The 19,294-nt window shown below is 36.2% G+C and overlaps 1 protein-coding gene across 1 annotated transcript in view; it reads left to right on the top strand.

Moving 5' to 3' along the window:
- LOC125318546 (dynein axonemal heavy chain 5-like) overlaps positions 1-19,294 on the top strand; it is a 151,230-nt gene that overhangs the window by 30,315 nt on the left and 101,621 nt on the right. The window contains exons 27-40 of the mRNA XM_048289429.1: positions 1,406-1,486; positions 1,569-1,973; positions 2,115-2,233; positions 3,918-4,054; positions 5,107-5,269; positions 7,786-7,897; positions 8,217-8,345; positions 9,725-9,924; positions 10,028-10,181; positions 12,425-12,691; positions 12,890-13,018; positions 13,419-13,634; positions 15,642-15,788; positions 17,347-17,519. Coding sequence (XP_048145386.1) covers positions 1,406-1,486; positions 1,569-1,973; positions 2,115-2,233; positions 3,918-4,054; positions 5,107-5,269; positions 7,786-7,897; positions 8,217-8,345; positions 9,725-9,924; positions 10,028-10,181; positions 12,425-12,691; positions 12,890-13,018; positions 13,419-13,634; positions 15,642-15,788; positions 17,347-17,519 — 2,432 coding nt within the window. The remainder of the gene's footprint in view (positions 1-1,405; positions 1,487-1,568; positions 1,974-2,114; positions 2,234-3,917; positions 4,055-5,106; positions 5,270-7,785; positions 7,898-8,216; positions 8,346-9,724; positions 9,925-10,027; positions 10,182-12,424; positions 12,692-12,889; positions 13,019-13,418; positions 13,635-15,641; positions 15,789-17,346; positions 17,520-19,294) is intronic.

Below are 19,294 nucleotides of genomic sequence, written 5' to 3'. Positions count from 1 at the left end.
GGATAACCTATATCTAGGAAATCTTTCAGCAATAAGGATTCAAAAGCTGAAGTGAATCTGGGCTGATGGAGTTATCTTCATTAGGAAGTGAGTCTAGTCACATAGATGGTAAAGCTCTGAGGAGTGTTTTGTCAAGAGATTCATCATGAAATAAAACTTTGTGTACATTCTGACTAGTGAAATTCAACTCTGTGAATGGACAACTTTGATCTTACCTAAGATAGGTTTTACCTATCAGAGGTGCTTTAATCAGGCCAAGAAACAAGCAACCAAAACAGGAGTAATCCTATCGTTGTAACTGCTCCCTATTTTTAGCTTCCCTTTCCTAAATCAACCCTTAAGTGACTCCGTTCAAACAGCTGACTCTTCTGTCCAGGCTGAGAGCCAGGCTTCATGGCTTCTGAGGTTCCAAAGCTTAATGCTCAGTTTGGCTGAGATACTGCTTGAGCTAAGCACATACTGGTAGTGTGTCATTTCACCCAGACAAGACACAATCAGGTTGGGTGATGCAGTAGAATGATGTTTCTTTTTTATTAAAATCTTGTAAAATAGTCAATTAACCTGCTCCTTAAACCTAAATTCCTCAGGAGCTGGCACTGTTCCCCCCATCTTTATAATCTCTCTTGGACCATTGGGAGCTGTTACTGGTAACTCATTATTGGCCAGAGAGGTGCAAAGAGATTCTCAGGGATCTCGCAGTGCAGACTGCAGGGGAACGTTGCTGAGGCAGGTGAAGATCATTTGTCTGCAATTGAACTGAGCACCTTGCACATTTGTTGAACTGGTGACATTGATTTCTCACCTCTGCAGAGACTGGCCTACCTAATGAAAAGGAAGGATGCTCAGTGCTCTATTGCCTATAAACAGTCTTTAACAAGCTAAATGCCCTCTCTCCCCTTAGATCTCTCCTTCCCTGCCAAACTGTTTTCTTCAAATGGCCAGGAGGCCATCTGTACCTAGAAACTGCAGTTTGAAGATGCTGTTTCAGGAAGAGTGAAGATGACTGAGTACAATTCCTCCCATTTAAATACCTGTTAGAGGATGTGAACTGCTTTTGTGGGGTTGCAGACAGAACGGAGACTAGGAACGAAATATTTCCAGCAAAATTTTAGCAGCTACATTGTAAATTTTGTAGTAACATTTGGATGGATAAGGGATATTCTGACCTGTGTCAGTTTTTGAGTTACAGATTTCAAGTTCTTTAAGATTATTATACAAAAAATAAGAGTCAGGTAAGGCAGATCAAGTAAAGTTATTTGTCCTTATACTAATTGATGCTTATATTTTAAGTTCTTTTACAGAGGGAACATTTTGTGTTTGTGTAACACATCAGGCAGCTGTGTGCCCTGTAGGTTGTTATAATACCAATGCTAAATAGTAATGAAAATAAACTTCTTTTAAGTAGGATCCAGAAGAAAAAGTGAAGGAATTTATAGATACTAAACCAACAATGGCTGAATTCCAATCTCAAATCAGATACTTTTCTGTAAGTATTTATCTTCAATAAAAATGAACTGTTGAGATAAATTTTAGTGAAATTAAATGCTGAAAGCTTGTATTTGTCTTAGCAATTAGAAATGCAAATCAGAGAACTGCCCAATCATTGTGCACTGCAATCAGTGGAAGTTGCAACAGAGTCATTGAAAATAGCTTTAATTCAGGAATGCCGCTCAAGACAAAGAACATTTGGATTATCTTTAAATAAAAAGTCTGCCACAGATGTGGGCAAAATTTATTCATTCATCGAAAATGTTAGCAAGAGGTTAAGCAGACCTATCCATAACCTTGGTGATGTACGGGAAGCAATGGAAGCACTGAAGGAGATTCGAGAGAATGAGATTAAAATTGACAGGACAGTTGGACATATAGAAGAATCTTATTCTGTGCTTCATAAATATAATCTGCTCTTTCAAGATGAAAATACAGAAAGAGGTGATGGATTGGCCTATGCCTGGAAGAACCTAAACACACAGGTATTGTAGTTGTATTATTTCTCAAATCATTATTATCAACCCTCTTAATGTTGAAATGATAGACCAAACCTCTTTTCCTAATTAATTTTTTTGTTTCCTGCATTCATTCTTTTGTGCCTGTTTTTTCCTCTTTGCCTATAGGCACAACAGGTTGAGGACTTGCTGCTGAAGGTACAGCCCGACATGAAAACAGATTTACTGAGAGGTATTCAAAAATTCCAGATTGATACTGCAGGATTTTATAAAGAATATGATGAAAAGTAGGTGACCTGTGTTGCAATGCAATTATGCTTCATTAGTGATTGTTTGAAAATGGTGTATCTAAAGGGCTTCAGAAAATAAACACAGCACAGCATCACTGTATATATTACATCTGAAAAAAGGCCTAATTTCAGATTAATATAAAATGAGCATACAGTCTTACTGTCAAAGATTCATTCCTGTAACTTCGGTGCTGGAGTCAGGGAAATTCCATAAGAGTTAATAAATTGGGGAAAAAAAATAAACCAAATTCTCAATCCACATCAAAATGTAAAGTGCTTTTTTTGAGTCTTAACAAAGCACTTCAGGAGAGATTTAACAGTAAGTATTAAAGCAGTGTCTTGGATGTAATTGGAGATTCCAGTTCTAGGTATTTCTAAATTCACTGAGTCTTACTCAACCTTACTTTTAAACTTGCTTTATCACTTTTGAAAATGTAAATTGTGAGATATGTGTGGTTCGTTGGACACTCCTACTACAGTAGCAACATGGAAAGAAAGACAGGATTTGGCTCGCTGTGGTCTGTTACAGCTCTAGGACAATACCTAGCCTTTGAGGGCTTCCCTCTTGCTTTGGTGACAGAGGACTCCTAGGCAGCACTACTGAGAGGCCTCAGCAAGGCTGACACCCCGTCCTGTGGGATCTGCTTTTGAATTGAGGCTTCACTGCTTGGTCCCTGTCTGCAGCTCCAGCTCTGCCAGAGCTATGCCTGTGCCTGTCCATGGACCCTGCTGAGCTGAACATGGATCCCAATGCACAGACTCACTCCTGAGGTTGACCTCAGAGCAGCCCGGTTCCCACTGGACTGTGTCTCATCCTGGTTACCTTCCCTAGACCTGCCCCTGACCCTGATTTATTGACTCACCTTCCATGCTTGACCTTGGTCCTGTGTAATTACTGTGTGGACTTGTCTAAAGACCTGGACTATCATTTGAACCTGATCACAACCCCGAGGGCCCTGCTTTTCCTGCTCAGGTTCTATGGGATCCTGCCTTGGCTGCCTTTGCTGACTGTGTTTCCACTTTCATCTCCTGGTCCCATTTTCCTTTCCAAGCAGCCAGCCTGCTCCACTTTCTGCCCATCTGCTTGAATTTCTTTCTAGAAATAACCATGGCACAACGGCTGATGACAGAGTTCTCATCCCAAAATATTATTATGTGGCCAAGAAGTGGTCTCAGGTGTGAGATCTGGGAATTGCAGCCTGTCCTACAGCTGATCTCTCATTAGGGAAAATGACATCTTTTTCTCATATTTTTCTGACTACTTAATTATGGTTCCAGTGCCAACTACACAGTTTTCACTCCTGATTTATATACCTGATATCTTTCCCTTTTAAAAATATAAATGAAAATAGTTATTAAAATGTATTTTATAGGAGAAACAGGAAATAACAAAGATAAAACATTTGTAGATCATTTTTAGCTGTTTGTAATGTTTATGGTAACAGAGATGAATTTTTTAATTAGAAAATAAATTGGGCTTTCTTTCAGCGACTATTGAATATGTGACCTTGGTACACTGATTATGTGCTGCATTTTCTCTTTTAGTGTCTTGTGAAAGTTTGTAGAAAGAATGCTTAAAACTATTAAATAGTGTTCAGTTAGTACGGTCTGGGTTCTGTTGTGCTTCTTTGTGAAACCTGTAGGGTTGATAATTTCACTGAATTTGTTTTGGTTTTAACAGGGGCCCCAGTGAGGAGAATATTCCTCCCCATGAAGCAAGTGACAGATTACAGATCTTTCAAGCCAAATTTAATGAACTATGGAGGAAGTATCTCTCTCTTTCTGGTGGGGAAGAATTATTTGGTCTTCCCATCACAGGTAGTTTCTCAGGGGATAAGGATACCTGTTTCTAGGCTATTAAATTTTTCTTGTGATTCCTGCTGAATGCATTCAGTGCTGGATTCATTGCAGAAAAATTCCTTGCAGTAAATTATTACTGTCTTTCCTATGAAAAGCAGCTGTGTGAAACTGGCTCTCAGTGTGCACATACATAAACATCAGGTGTAAAAATACTGCTCTGCACTGCTCTGTGTGTCTTGGGGTCCAGATGCTTAGTTCTCTTGCTTTTTCTCTTCAGAGCTAAGCACATCTCCTGCCAGTATTCTGCTCCATACAAATTTGGGAAACTTGTTGCCAAAGTACTCAAATTGTCCCTGCTCCAGGTGCATAATGAATTCCCTTGGGCTGTGCAACTGATCTGTAATGTCCTTATGTCTCCTAGTCAGACACAGTTCCTTTGGAAGACTGTGGTGTGAACTAAAGTTACAGCAGGATGTATGATAAGCACTTTAATTTGTGCATACTAAATTGAGTATATTTTCCTGTCTGAGGACATATGCAGTAATCCAAATACATTTAACCAGGAATTCCAAAAGATATGAGAGAAAGTAAATAAAACATTTCCGTTAAGGATGCCCATTTTAAATACTTTTATTGTCTAATATATTCTATATATCTCATTTGAAAGCACACCCCTTATCCCCAAACTCTGCCTCTTAAGTAAATAGTGTAAATTGACATAAGGGATATTTTAGTTCTTGTCTAAAATAGTGTTGTGTTCCTTTGCCATTTCATCCACTTTTTCAATATTGTTTCCCTCACTTATAAGATTACATCTACTGCTATAGAAGAATATTTATTTAAAAAAATCAACAATCTACACAATTACTGTGCATCAAAATCTGATATTCTTACATAATTTAACTGGAAAAGTTTGTCTTGTTAGACACTATCTAGAAAACTGCAAGTCTGATTTCATCAATATATTAAATAACATTATTAGAAGTGTGTTGATTCTTATGTTCATGAATACATTTGAGATGAATACCTAATTAACAGGCACAAATTTCCAATTTTACCATTTGAAACAGAGTATCCTGAACTTCACAAAATTAAACATGAACTTTCGTTGCTTCAGAAACTTTACAGTCTTTATAATACAGTTACTGCTAGTATCGACGGATACAATGAAATGCTTTGGAATGATTTAAATATTGAAAAAATTAACAGTGAACTTCTGGATTTTCAAAGCAAGTAAGTTGTTTTCTGTCGAAGTGCATGCAATTTTTATTTCTAGCTCTGTTTTTTAATTAGCTTGTGAAAATTGCTCAGAGTGGCCAAAGAATGTTGGTCCATCTCAAGCTCAGACTTACTCAAGTGTTGGGCACAGCTGCACTGTGGTGCAACATGCAGCTGGTTCATGAGTCACTTCAGGCTTGTTGAGGTATATTGACATGGTAGGCTGTAGCTTATTTAATAAATAAAGTGCACAAACCTGTGTCAAGGTGGTTGTAAGTATAAATAACTTTCATAGCTGATCTTATACAGTACCTTCTCCGTGATTTAGTTTACAGCTAATTAACTGTTAGTCTATGATATTAGGTGGGATTTTTGAACCTACTGTTTACTTCTGCACATTTGTCTAAATTGTAATTGTTATTTCAAGAAGGGTAGCTAGCCACACTAAATTCTGAGGGGTTATTTATGAGGTTTGAGAGCAATAATGCTTTCCACAAAAAACTGACTGAACTTTTAGTCAATTATTTGAAAAAAACCCACCAAACAACCTCTTTAAAAATCAGAATAGTAAAAATTAATGTATGTGAAATACATATATATATATATATATATATATATAATATATGCTTCTGCATTTGGAAAGTTCAAGTCTTCATCTTGAATTTCAGGAGAATTTTGGAATCTGCATCATGATTTTTTTCTGTAGTTAATTATATTTTACAAGCTGTAGGACTTTTTATGCTTCCTTCTCCAGAACCCTGAAGGAAGCCATTGCACGGCAGTAGTTTTCATTTATGTGTTTCTCTTTGAACTTCATGTGTGACATTTTTGTTTTTCCTCTCAAGTGTCAAGCTATGTTTGGAGCAGGGTGACTACCAATAGGCAGTAAATGTTGTTTTTTTTTTTTGCAATAAATGTCTAACCTGGTACTTATCCTTCTTTTGGCAGTCTGCTAGCATTATTGCATCGAGCAATGCTCTTTTAAGCCAGAGAAATTGAAACAATGTACAGAGGGTACTCACAGAAATAGCTGAGATGGTATGCTGTGTTATGAAAGAAGCAGAAATGCTGGAAGTGCAATTACTGCTTTAGACTAATTGTAAAGATCTGCATAGTTCTTTAATGTAATTTTGTTTTGCTACCCCTTGTAACAATAGTAATATAATAGAAAACGTCTAATCATGGAAAAAAAAAATTTAAGAAAAAAATAACTAGGTAAAAATAAATCCAGTTAGAAAGAGATAAGAAGGACAAATATTTAGACAGCATTATAGAAGTTTATAATAACAGTTGGAGAGAAGTTTCCCTTTATATTTTACTGTAATACAGTGTAAAGAGAATGTCCAGTAAGTTTAGGACAGAAATGTAAACCTGATCAACGGAGTAGTTTTTTAACATAGTGTGCAGCTCATGGAATTTGCTTTTAGAAGATATTACTGAGACTAAGGCAAAAGAAAAAGTTATTAGAATAAAAAAAAATAGCCATTTTCATTACCAAGTTAAGAGATCCCATTTCTAATAGCCATCCCCAGAGAAGTTTATTAGAATTGTTCCTGCTGAGCCCCAGGATAGAAGTTGTCAGGAACTGCCCCTTAAAGCCTTCTTGATACAAGACAGAGTATAAATTTTCCATTCTGCAATGTTTTTCTCTGGCATATTTAATGCTATCTACTGTTGGATTCAAGATGAAGGGCTATAGCAGTTATTGTAGTGCCATGACAGTGTGCATATGTTCATCTGCCTCTTACTAGCAAGCAGTGAAGAATTTGCACATGTTCCAGCATTGTGTGACAGATCTGTCTGATTTTGAACTGTGAAAAACGGAGATTTTTTTGGAAGGAATTTGTCATTATGGGCAGGTTTTATGCAGCTTTTAGTTTCTGGAATTGAGCTGTAAGAGAACTGCTGTCAGTCTTTGGTCCATAGCTTTGGCAGACAAAAATTGGCATGACTGGTTTAGAAGCAAGAGGAGCTGTGACAATTCACAGTGCAAGAGGTTCTTTATTTTTAATTTCTTTTCATCTTAAATTGTGCATAAAGGAAAAATTTTGCTTTGAATATCTTTCGTACAAACCAGGTATGAATTAAGACTTCTTTGATTGAAGCAGAAGTGTTTTTCTCTTTGAAAGTAGACTAGTTTTAGTTTAGGATATACTTTATTTTGCTTGGAAAAGTTATGTTTAATCCTTTTACTGCTTTTCAAAATCAGGTGCACTTACAAATTTTACTAAAACAATAACACTGCAGGAACTTAATTTCAGATATGGGTTTGTACATGAAATTAACTTCCTTTAATTCAAACTGAAATAGGATCCAAACCATTCTGGTGTAATTTGTGCTGTCTTTAGCAGTGTTTCATGCCTGCAGTCACAAATGACCCACCATACATAATATTGCCAGCTTGCAACTGGATTATTATTTAGATTCTACTGGTCAACTCATTGAAAAATGGCAATATATTGTACTATTAAGTGGTGAATGGTGATTATTAAGAATAAAATATTTTTTCTTTCTTTTTGTGCTTTTTAAAGAATCCGAAAGTTGCCAAAAGCATTGAAGGAATGGCAAGCTTTTCAAGACCTAAAAAAAAAAATTGATGACTTCACTGAGACCTGTCCTTTGCTTGAAATGATGAAAAACAAAGTATGTTCAGCATAATAATTTGGAGATAAGAGTCTCTTGAGAAACTCTAGTGAAGGCCATGCTATATGACTATAAGATGCTTTCCATAATTCTTTTTTATAGATAAAAGCAGCTGTATTTTTAGCAAAAAATCTAGTTAGGCTTAGTTATAGAAAAATAAAAGACTTTGTAATGTGATTAGAAGAACTACTAATGCTTTCAATGGAACGAAAATCAAGACTCTCCTATTTGTTTAACAGATGCAGTGTGAAAGTATGTGATCATTCTAGTCCTAAAATTAATACAATGTTAAAAACCCCATCCCTATGGACTTTTCTAGGCAATGTTGCCAAGACACTGGGAAAGAATTGAACAAGTAACTGGGCATCACTTTGATGTTGACTCTGAAAATTTTGCTTTAAAAAACGTAGTGGATGCCCCTTTATTAAAATATAAAGAAGATATTGAGGTACATGTACTTTCCTGTTTTGTTTTGTTTGTTTGGGGGTTTTTTTTGTAATTATTAACTTGTGATCTGGGAGTCTGTGCTTTTGAAATCCTGTTTCTAGTCAGCTTTGTAGCATTAAAAAAAAAATGTTTTAGTTGAAGAATTCCTTTGAAAAAGTGGGGTTTGGTATTGGCACTGATGGTTAGTTTATTTCCCTTTTATTTAGGAGAAGATTTAAATATGTACACAGTATTACACTAATCCTTCCACAGGAGGACTTCTGTTGGTTTAAGAGTAGTGTGATTCTGTCATGCTTCTTATTTAGGGTCTGCCTGCTTATATATTCTTTTCTTCCCTTTAAATTTGTAACCAGAGAGAAGAAAATAGTTGATGTAAGATTGATCCTGTTAAATGCTAAAAATCCTTGGAACACAGTAGAAGTGGAGGATATGGGAATAAAGGAGAATGAGCTTGTTTTGTATTTCAAAAGTGACTCTTCACAAGAGCACAGATAGATGAGAAGGCATAGGGAGTGTGCACAAGCTACAAAGCTATTGTCTCCTCAGTTTTGGGGACAGTAGTTATCTAGCAAGTGCCTTGGCTTCATGCTTGTTACCTTTTACAAGAACAAAGCATAGCTAAAACTAAAGAAGTAAAACCCCAACAGTTTCTAACTTCAGTTCTGTGGTCACTTAGCTAAATCTGTATTCCTTCTATAGTAGTGACCTGTTTTGTCTTGTTCCACAAATGAGCATTTTTAAGGGAAAACCATGAAATCAAACCTCTGCTGTACCCAATTCCCAGAAAAGAATTTAAGCCTTGTGAACGGCTCATAGTTCGAGCCTTACACTCCAGAAAACACTTTAAACCTGTGATAGAATCCGATGTACTCCTGAACCGGAATTTGGGATCCAGTCTGAGTATTTGATCCTTTTCTCTCTGATGCAATAACCAGCTCATGACAGTCCTGTCCTCACTGTCTTCAAGAAGTAGCAGACAGTTATGTTGTCTCTCTACATGCTGTTCTGGGAATATTTATTGGTTTTGATTGGTAATGTTTATTTTCTTTAAACTCCTCTGCCAGTTTATTTGATTTCAAATATTAATATGTACCGAGAGGAAAAATCTTCCTGCAGATTCACTGACTCAGTGAATTTCGTGTGTATAAGGTGCTAGTAGTAGTGAAGATGGAGTATAGCCCATAAAATGTACCTGTTACAAGTAGTACTAGAATATAATCTTGTTTGAAATATAGTAACTTTGAGGTGTTTTGATGTGTATTTTCATTAGCTTGAACTCACACTGAGATCTGGATCAATCCAATACATTTTAATAGTCTTTATAAGTGTGCTTTATAATAGTCTTAGAGGAATGTAATTTACTATTTTAATTTTATGCAGGATATCTGCATCGGTGCTGTCAAAGAAAAGGATATTGAAGCAAAATTGCAGCATGTCATCAGTGAATGGAATGCTCATACTTTCAGTTTTGGCCAGTTCAAAACTCGAGGAGAGCTTCTTCTGAAAGGATCAGATATATCAGAGAAAGTAGCTTTGGTGGAAGACAGCCTCATGATACTGGGGTCACTCATGATCAACCGGTACAAGACGACGTAGTAAATGCATATATTGTGTAAATCTAATCACCCCCCAGGGAAAACAATTATCATCTTCAGTTCTTCCCTTTGATTCATGTTCATGCAGGTATAATGCACCATTTAAGCCCACTATACAACAATGGGTTCAGAAGCTGACCAATACTGCAGAGATAATTGAAAACTGGATTACTGTACAAAACCTCTGGATTTACCTTGAAGCTGTGTTTGTTGGTGGAGACATTGCAAAACAATTACCTCAGGTATATTGCTTTATAATAACAATATATTGTACCAGGAAGTTAGCCACATCATGGGTGGTTTTTTGCCTGCATAGTTTATTTTGAGTGCATATAATTCATATAAGATTTGTGGGCTGTGCATAGGCAATTCAGAAGAAGCTTTGCCAAACTAGAATCTGTCTAGTTAAATTGCTTAGAACTTGGTGAAACCTACAGGAACACAACTGTTTGTAATTCAAGCTCAAATGTTCCTGCTTGCAATATTAGTGGGTTAGTACACTTAATGGCATGAAACTGATTTATCGCTTTTGCCATATGTACAAATATCTGTTTCCTCCCCTGTGCACACGTTTATAGGTTGTAAGCTGTAATAATGGAATGACAGATTTTGTATATGAATTCTGTACTTGCTAGGACTCAGTTTAATGAAGTCCCACAGAGAGATGCTGCCAGGCTTGGGAACTGTATGTGTGCTAATCTGTGTGAACCATTGCAACCTCTTCAAAAGGCAGTGATGACATTTCAAGGCAGCAGCTGCACAAGAGTTAAGGAATGAACTGAGCAGGAGAGAAATAGCAGAAAAAAATCATTCTTTTTGCTGTGTCTGCTAATGAGGGGTTTTCATGTAGTTCTAATACACCACAGTTCAGTTGCTCTGGATCAAATGGTAATTTAACAAAACAGCTATTAACGGGAAATTATTAGATATTAATTTATTTCAGGCCACATATTTTATAATTGAAGCCTTGCAATAACCCAAATTAAGATTAATTTTTGTAAGTTAAATAAAGCTTTCTTAATTGTTGTTTAGATAACAATTTTTTTTTCTTAGTTCATGAGATATATTTATGTTGTTAATGTTTATTAGAGAGTTAATAAACAGCTTTTGCAGATTAAAAAAAGCTGCTAAAGCTACTTCTTCCAAGGATGACAGATACGTGAACCAATGTTCTGGAAAAAACAAATGTAGTGACTGTTTTTAAAGAAGGAGGAGAAGGAACAGCTTGGTGGAGGAGTAATGAGGAGTGGGGCTTAATTGCAATTTCTGGATGAATACTGCAACAAGTAACTGTTAGCATCTGGAAATTAGCAAGGAGATTAATAATGTTCATTCAATGTGAATTTGTTAGGAGCAAAACATGTTGAACAAATCTAATTTATTTTTAGGGTGGGCAAGGGGCTTTGTGGATAGAGGAAAAACACTAATTGCCATACATTGTGGTGGGCTTTTGCCATTGTCTCTGATAGTACTACCAGAAAATGAATTTTAGCTTGCTGGTTTGTAAAATGCAGAAGAGTGGAATGCATAAGCATCAATAACTAATAACTAGAATATTGTACCTGGTTTTGGCCAAAGAAACACACAGACAAATTTGAGAGAGCACAGAAGAGGGTGGTAAGAATGAGGAACTATCCAGGAAGGATGAGGCACAATAAAAGATTCAACAAACTAGACTTGTTTGGCTTGAGGAAAAGGAAAAACTGAAGAGAAGATGTGATAAGCTTTTTTAAATATAAGGGTTGTTCTCAACAGGAAGAAAAAACCCATGTTCTCAGTGTCTGATTAAGTTTAGATATTAAAAGAGAGTCACCAGTGTCAAAGATTGCCTGGACAGGCTTCTAAATCTCCATCACTGAGCATCACTAAACACGAGACAGATAGGTATTTTGGGTATGATCCTGCCTTGTGACAGACAAATTGCTTTGGATCTTCTTCTAGCTCTCAGGCGATTTATGATTTCATTAACATTTCATTTGTTTTAGGTGAAGGAAGAGTTTTTAATGTAAATATACCCAGTGTATAAAAATATTTTTCAGCTCCCAGTCTGAGATTTTTTCTCTGTTCACCTGCAACACTTGTAATGTACAAATGTAGCAGGTTCAGACTGTGTATACTGGTTTTGTTCCTCAAGTATTGCTGCTAACAGCTTACATGACTTTGTGTATTGCGGTTAGGGAGGCTATAATTTCTGAGGAAGCTGCTTTTTGAGTTTTCTCATGTGTGTTGGAATCCTTTTATGTGGACAATTTTGGTGCCCAACATGAAGTAAAACATTTCCGGAGCTTTCCCATTGTACTCTTTCTCCTGCAATTTGAAATCTGGTCAATAATAAGCATGCCTATAAATATTCATATGTTAGTCCTGTAAAGAAGACTTGAACAGCAAGGGCAATATTAAACTGCTACCTTGTCTGACAGAATTATTTAATTTTTAGAATATGAAAAACAAGAAGAAAAGCTAATGCATTTATCATGTATTTCAGGAAGCCAGAAGATTTCAGAACATTGATAAATCGTGGCAGAGAATTATGCAGAGAGCCCATGAAACATCAAACATTGTGCAGTGCTGTGTTGGAGATGAGACTTTGGCACAGCTGTTACCACATTTGCTGGAACAGTTGGAAATCTGTCAGAAATCACTGACTGGCTATTTGGAAAAAAAGCGGTTAATATTTCCAAGATTTTTTTTTGTATCTGACCCTGCTCTTCTGGAAATCCTTGGTCAAGCATCTGATTCTCACACTATTCAGGTACAAGTAATATAGCAATAGTGTTCTTATGGTCGATATTACTAAGTGAGGACCATGGAGGATTTTGTTGTTTATTTGAGAGAACTTCTTTCACTTATGGAAAGATTTATGGACTATTCTAATACAACATTTAAAGACCAAGTGGCAATGCCATATCAGATCAGTTTATGGAGGGTTTTTTTTCTGATTCTCTTGTAGGCACATTTATTAAGTTTGTTTGACAATGTTAACCGAGTGGGATTTCATGAAAAAAACTACGACCAGATTTTACTGTTTGAATCTCAAGAAGGAGAACAGGTCAATATTATTGAACCAGTTTTAGCTCAGGTAATGAAAGTATATATTGCAGTTTTTCATTACTTGATTTAAAGTAGATTTATGTTTTAGAGGCCAACAGTATTGCATCATGCTGTTATTTGACTAGCTGAATGAAAACTTCCCAATGTGAACAGCAAGAGCAAAAAGTAGAAAGGACAGGACATTTGTGTCAGTTTGTAACGATTGCTTTACCTGTTTTCTCAGCAGTAGTGCTGTGAAGTGCCAAATCCATCACATACCTCTAGAAGGGCAGTGGAGCAGAAAGAGGAAAGGAATCTTTTAAAAATCAGGGAATAACAAATATGGAAATGGGATTACGAATGATTGGGAAAAAAGTCATGTAGAACTCTTGCTCCTTGTGAATTATTTATAAACTAATTCTTTAAAAGTACTTTCTTGTTTATTTCAGGGCAGTGTGGAATTCTGGTTAGGTCAGCTGCTGAATGGGATTAGGAAAACAATCCACACCATCATTAGACAGGCATCAATGGCCATTAATGATTCAGAATTTAAGATGTATGACTTTCAGGCAATGTTTCCTGCACAAATAGGACTTCTGGGAATTCAAATTATCTGGACCAGAGATGCAGAGAAGGCACTGAACAGTACCAAAACTGACAAAAAGGTAGTATTTAATGAATCTTTGGGGATTTATTAGAAGCATTGCTTGTAACAGTACATATTGTGAAAAGTTAAAAGTAACATGTAGGAAAAAGCACAAAGTACTAGTTAATTAACCAGAATTACAAATAAGCTAACGGGAAAACAGAATAATAAAAAATGTGTTAAGAAGTCACTCCTCCTCATTATCCCCCAGCATGTGCTTTAGAGTTGTTCCTAATCCTGTGATTTTCTCTGTTGTTTTGTTAGTGCAGTCATCTTGGGAAGGGACAGTTTCTTAATTTGGGAATATGGGAAATCTTATCCTGTTACTTACACAAAATCAAATTTGGAAAGAAATAAGAACTCCCGAACTTTGGGGAAGTAACTGTGCTTTGTGGACATTGGTCTACTCTATCCAAATGTATTATATCCTTCAGCTGATGAGCTCTTTTTTGGGGAAGGGGAAGAATAGAAACCATTTCAGGAGGTGTTGGTTTAATCTCAAACATGTGGAGAAGATGCCGTTAGCAACCAAGGTGTTATTACTAACAGTGAATCTATGAAGGAGGAAGGGGAGGATGTGAACTAAAGGGTTGCAAACTACCATTTATCAGGAACATACAGTGAGATTGAACAAAGAACAAGTAACAACATCCTACCACAAAAGTAAATGGAGGGCAACTGTACCATGCTGTACTTCGATACTGCATGAAAGCAAGGGCTTAGACTATAGAGAGAACCATTTACTGCTACTTTTTCTGCAGTGTTCAAAATTTAAAAACGGCATAAACCTGCTTTTAGTCCACTCCAGCTCATAGAATAACTAGGTGCAAAGGTTCTTTTGCATTAGCAAGAAAACAACTTTTGTGGTTGTTTGGGCTGAACTGCATGTGTGTGTTTGGGGGGGCTGTGGAGGTTATTTAATTCTCTGTTAGTTTTAACAGAGTTTTTAGCATTTTTTTTCTCAGCAAACCATGTGAGTTGTAGACTCTGCATGTATTTACAGAAAGCTAGTGTGATTGTTCTTTCACACATTTGGAAAAGAAGTATAAATGAGCTGCTCTTTCTTAAATCTCAGTGTTTTTTGTTGTGTAGCAGGAGCATCACTGACAGAGGCTGATGCTGTTTACGTAAGTCAGTATTGTATTGTTGGTATTGTATTTTGTGGAACTTTGTAACAGATTTGGTACCACAAAATAAATTAGTATTTTAGCATCAGCATCTAAAATTATGCTACATTTTCTCCCTCCTCTGGTTAAAGGATGTCACAGATCTTCAGGTTCTTGTTCCCCCTAAAGAGTAGATACAGCTTGGGCTGATATATAATACCCAAAATCATTGACTGATGGCTCTGAATATATGCAGGGATGCAGTCAGCTGAAAATGTAATGTATAGTAGAAGGAGCAAGAGTCTTGGAATAAAATCTTACAGTGTGACCTGTTTATCTAGATATAACCTTATTGTACTCTGTTGGGTAAGAATGTGTGGATACAATATTGCTGTTAGCAAGGAATTTTCCTGCTTCTTTCTAAGCCGTGAGATACTTTCCTCTCTCACGAAGATATTTGCAGAAGTTCTGTAAACAATGAACACCTGTGACCTTGTAGAGCTTTGTTTATGGTACAGTAGAAAAATATTTTGACAATGGATATTTAGGATTTTAGCCAATCACCCCAGGGGGGTGGCTGATCCTTTGTCCAATTAGACTATGAAGAAAAAAGTCTATAAAAGAGTTTGTAAAATAATTAAGTAAATCAATCTTGCTGCACAATTCCTGCCTGCTGGATCTTCTCTCCTCCCTACGGCTGCCAGACGCAGTAATATTTTACGGCGTTAATAAGAATGCATGAATGGAAAGCAGCCTGCAAATCCAAGTTTAGGATTCCAAGCCTAATAAATACAAAGCAGAATATGGACATTATAAGCCTGGATGTTTTCAAAATTTTTTTGGTTTTTACTTTTTAATTCTAAATACTGGAAGAAAAAATGGTGTTCGTATTAATATGATCATTCTTGCTTGTGGAAAAGGTAATGCACACAACAAATCAGAAGTTCTTGGAACTTTTAAATGATTTGATTGACATGACAACACACAATCTGACAAGAATGGAGCGCACAAAATATGAAACTTTAATCACCATTCATGTGCACCAGAAGGATATCTTTGATGATTTGGTAAGTTTTGGAAAATCTTCAAGGGGCTTTCTGTATGTTAGGTCTCGCATATATAAAAAAATTATAAGCAGATCTTAGAATCTATTCTCTTTGAGTATCTCTGACATGACTGCTGTGATAGAGCATATCAGATTTATTCTGATTTAATATAGATGTCATGCAGTGAGAAGGGTGAATTATATAGGTGTGCTCATAGGTTTAGACTTCAGTTTTTAAAAAGGTTGTTTATACTTATCATGTACAAATTCACTGTAAGCAAAAAAGTTTAGCTTTTAAAATTAACCTATCTTCTCAACTTGAAGATTTAATGCATTGATTGAAATGTAAATGTAGAAAATCTCCCTTTAGTATTCCCATCAATCTTGTGATTTCTAACCCAACCTATGTGTTGATGTAAGGTAATAATTATTCAAAGGTAAAAGCAGTGAGGCTTCAATATTTGAAGAGGGTAGCAACAATAAATACAACAGATATTTTAATTTTTTTTATAACTGAGTTGCCTCAGACTTCCTTTAGATAAGTATGTTGAATAAATGAAAGCATAATTATAAAAATGGAAGTAAAATAACTTCCAAAGGGCTTGAATGATGCAATTCATTCAATAATTCAATAATGCAATACTGCATTGCTTAATTTATGCATATATGTTAGGAAGATAAAAATCCAGTTCATGTGTAAAGAAAAATAGAAAATAATAAGGAAAAGTACTGAACTCTAGAAAGAAAACTACTGGCTTCTAAGATAAGTGTGGGGTTTTATCCTCTGCCTGTAATTTTTAATTTATCTTCATAACTATTTCCTTAATTAATTTAATGTCACATTGTAATAAAATTATGTAAAATTGGTTAAATTTAAAGGTCCTGTATATGAAATAAAAAGTCAGGAGCAAGTCCAAAACTGGGGAGAGGGTTCTTAAGTGGTATATGTAATAATATCCTTCTCTCTTAAAACATTCTATTCTCTGCTGAACACATCCTTTTGTGATTGAGATAAAGGAGAGGGAAGTGGCTGAGGTTCCAGAACCTCCTCTTCACCTTACACCATGTTTTCAAGGCCAATAACCAGGGCAACGTGGTTATTGTAAGAGGCCAGTGATTTTGAGATCCAGCGCCAATAATAATGAAACAAGATCTATTAATTACCACAAGTCTAAATATGTCCCTGGCAAGTTCATACTGAGAAACACAACCCAAATAAACAAGCACATAGATGTCTATACAATGTGTTCAAGTATTGTCCACAATTTGGTATTTCTGTGAGTAATGGTGCAGATGCCATGCAGGACAGACAGTATTGTTAATTTTTTATGTTTTCCATGACTTTTTCAATATCTCTGTAAGACACAATTCATAATCTCTGTGCAAAATTCAGAGGAAAATCAAAGTGGACAGAAGTTTCAGAGCATGTCGTAGAGACAGGTTTGAAAAGATAATTCTGGATATCTTGACTCCTGACAGATTCTGTGCTCATTCTTCAAGGTAATGAATTTATATGAAGTAGGCCTTTTTTTCCTGTACTGATTCATTTCTGCGTTAATGATCTTTCTTTTCCATGATAGGTCCGCATGAACATTAAATCTCCGTCTGATTTTGAATGGCAAAAACAGTCTCGATTTTATTTTCTGGAAGACTTGGATAAATGCATTATCAAAATCACTGATGTAGAGTTCACCTACTGCAATGAATACTTAGGGTGTACAGACAGGCTTGTTATAACTCCCTTAACTGACAGGTATTTATAAAAGAAATGAAGTGAATAGTATTGGAGCTAAGATTTGATTCCTTTGACTTAATTCTTTTAACTTTCACGAGCCAGAATTACTTAGGTTGCACTATAGTGCTGCAATATCGCTGGTGAGCAGCAGAGGCCAGTGCTTATATATTCAGCTATTGAAAGCAGGTTGAATTTGAGTGTTTGCTTGAGCGTTGTGATTGGCGTTGAAAAACTTACTTGCTCTCAAGATAAATGCACCTGAACACCATACACTTCACCAGCCTAAACAGAGTCAATCTAAGCACCAATATATTGCTGCCTTCAATAAGCAAGTAGTTGCATGAGAATTTGGTATTACAGCAAGTGATTAATTTGAAGTCACCCTGTAGGAAAAAGCAGTAACACAGGACATACCATTGGATAACTAGCACAAGTATGGTTTTAAGCAAGGCCTATGGGGAACTTCAGGACTATAAACATAGAAAAACTCTGAGGGCAAACATAAGGAGAACTTTTTATTGCTGGAATGTTAGTTACACAGCACAGTACCATTAGATGCCTATTTTCCTGAAGTACTTGGTTAGTCCAGGCAAGAGACAGATGTATTTGCTATGCCAGAGCTTGTTCTTTTATATGTGGATATGAATGTCAAAATACTTTGCATGGTCGATCATTTATAGGATCATAGCATTATAGGGTGTTTTAGATTGGGTGGTTTGGAGGGCTTCAAAGATCATCTGGTTCCAACCCCCTTAGGTTGGGACATTTCCCAGTAGACCAGTTTGCTAAAAACCCCATCTAGAGTTAATTTTGGAATTTTCTTTGCATTGTCTGTGCTACTAGCTTTTATTTACTAATGAAAATTCAGATTTTTTCCTGAAAAAAAATTACTCCCTGTGAGCTATTTAAGAAAGCCAGACCCCTGCGTGTGGATACCTGGCTTTTAATAAATAACACACATCTCCCAAATTCTATGTTATGCACTACTGTTCCTATGTTAGACAGAGGTTTGTTTGCAGCAGTACACATGCACTTGATAAGTGGCTATGGTTGCACTACCACACTGACAATATTTTTGCCCACCAGGAGAGCCAATATCAAGAAAATGTTGTCGTTCAAAATTTATTCACAGAATTGAAAATCCAACATGGTCATGGCACCAAGCCTGCCAGTGTTCAAAAGGTGTTTGGACAATGCTTTCAGGCATGTGATGTGGTTTGTCCTGTGCAGAGGCAGGAATTGGACTAGAACTGGACATTGGATATATTATGATTCTACAACGTGCTGTGTCACACGAGATTGAAAATTAGCACAGGGTGACATGGTTGAAGAAAGCAAGCCTTTTAAACGAGTTTAAACTATAATAATAATAATAATAATAATAACCACAATGACGGAGAGAACAGGCATATCTCTCTTTGGACAACCCTGGAAGAGCCTAACGAAGCTGCAGGGATTGGAGGCTGTCCACTATCATGTTGAAAGGGTATTTGAAGAAGACATGTTTCCTAGTGTTAGCATGGGAAACTTATGTACCTAAGCAATGTTGCACAACAACAGGTTTTATTCCCTTTGTGGGCTTTTTCCATTTTAATATTTGTAATACTGCTATGTGGAGTTGTCTGAGCTTCTGAAAATTTTCAGGTAATGGTGTGTTTGCTCTGTTAATCAGTTTGGAGTCAAATGCTGTTTAGCTAATGATTTCACGTTCAGAGAGATTCCCTAAGCACATTATGAATACACACAGTTGGTAGTACATTGCATGATGATAATGGCACTGAAACTGAATGCTC

This window comes from Corvus hawaiiensis, chromosome 30 (assembly GCF_020740725.1).
Source record: "Corvus hawaiiensis isolate bCorHaw1 chromosome 30, bCorHaw1.pri.cur, whole genome shotgun sequence".
Classification (NCBI taxonomy): domain Eukaryota; kingdom Metazoa; phylum Chordata; class Aves; order Passeriformes; family Corvidae; genus Corvus; species Corvus hawaiiensis.
Note: the sequence above shows the minus strand (reverse complement) of the source record. Positions and strands in the feature narration are given on the sequence as shown.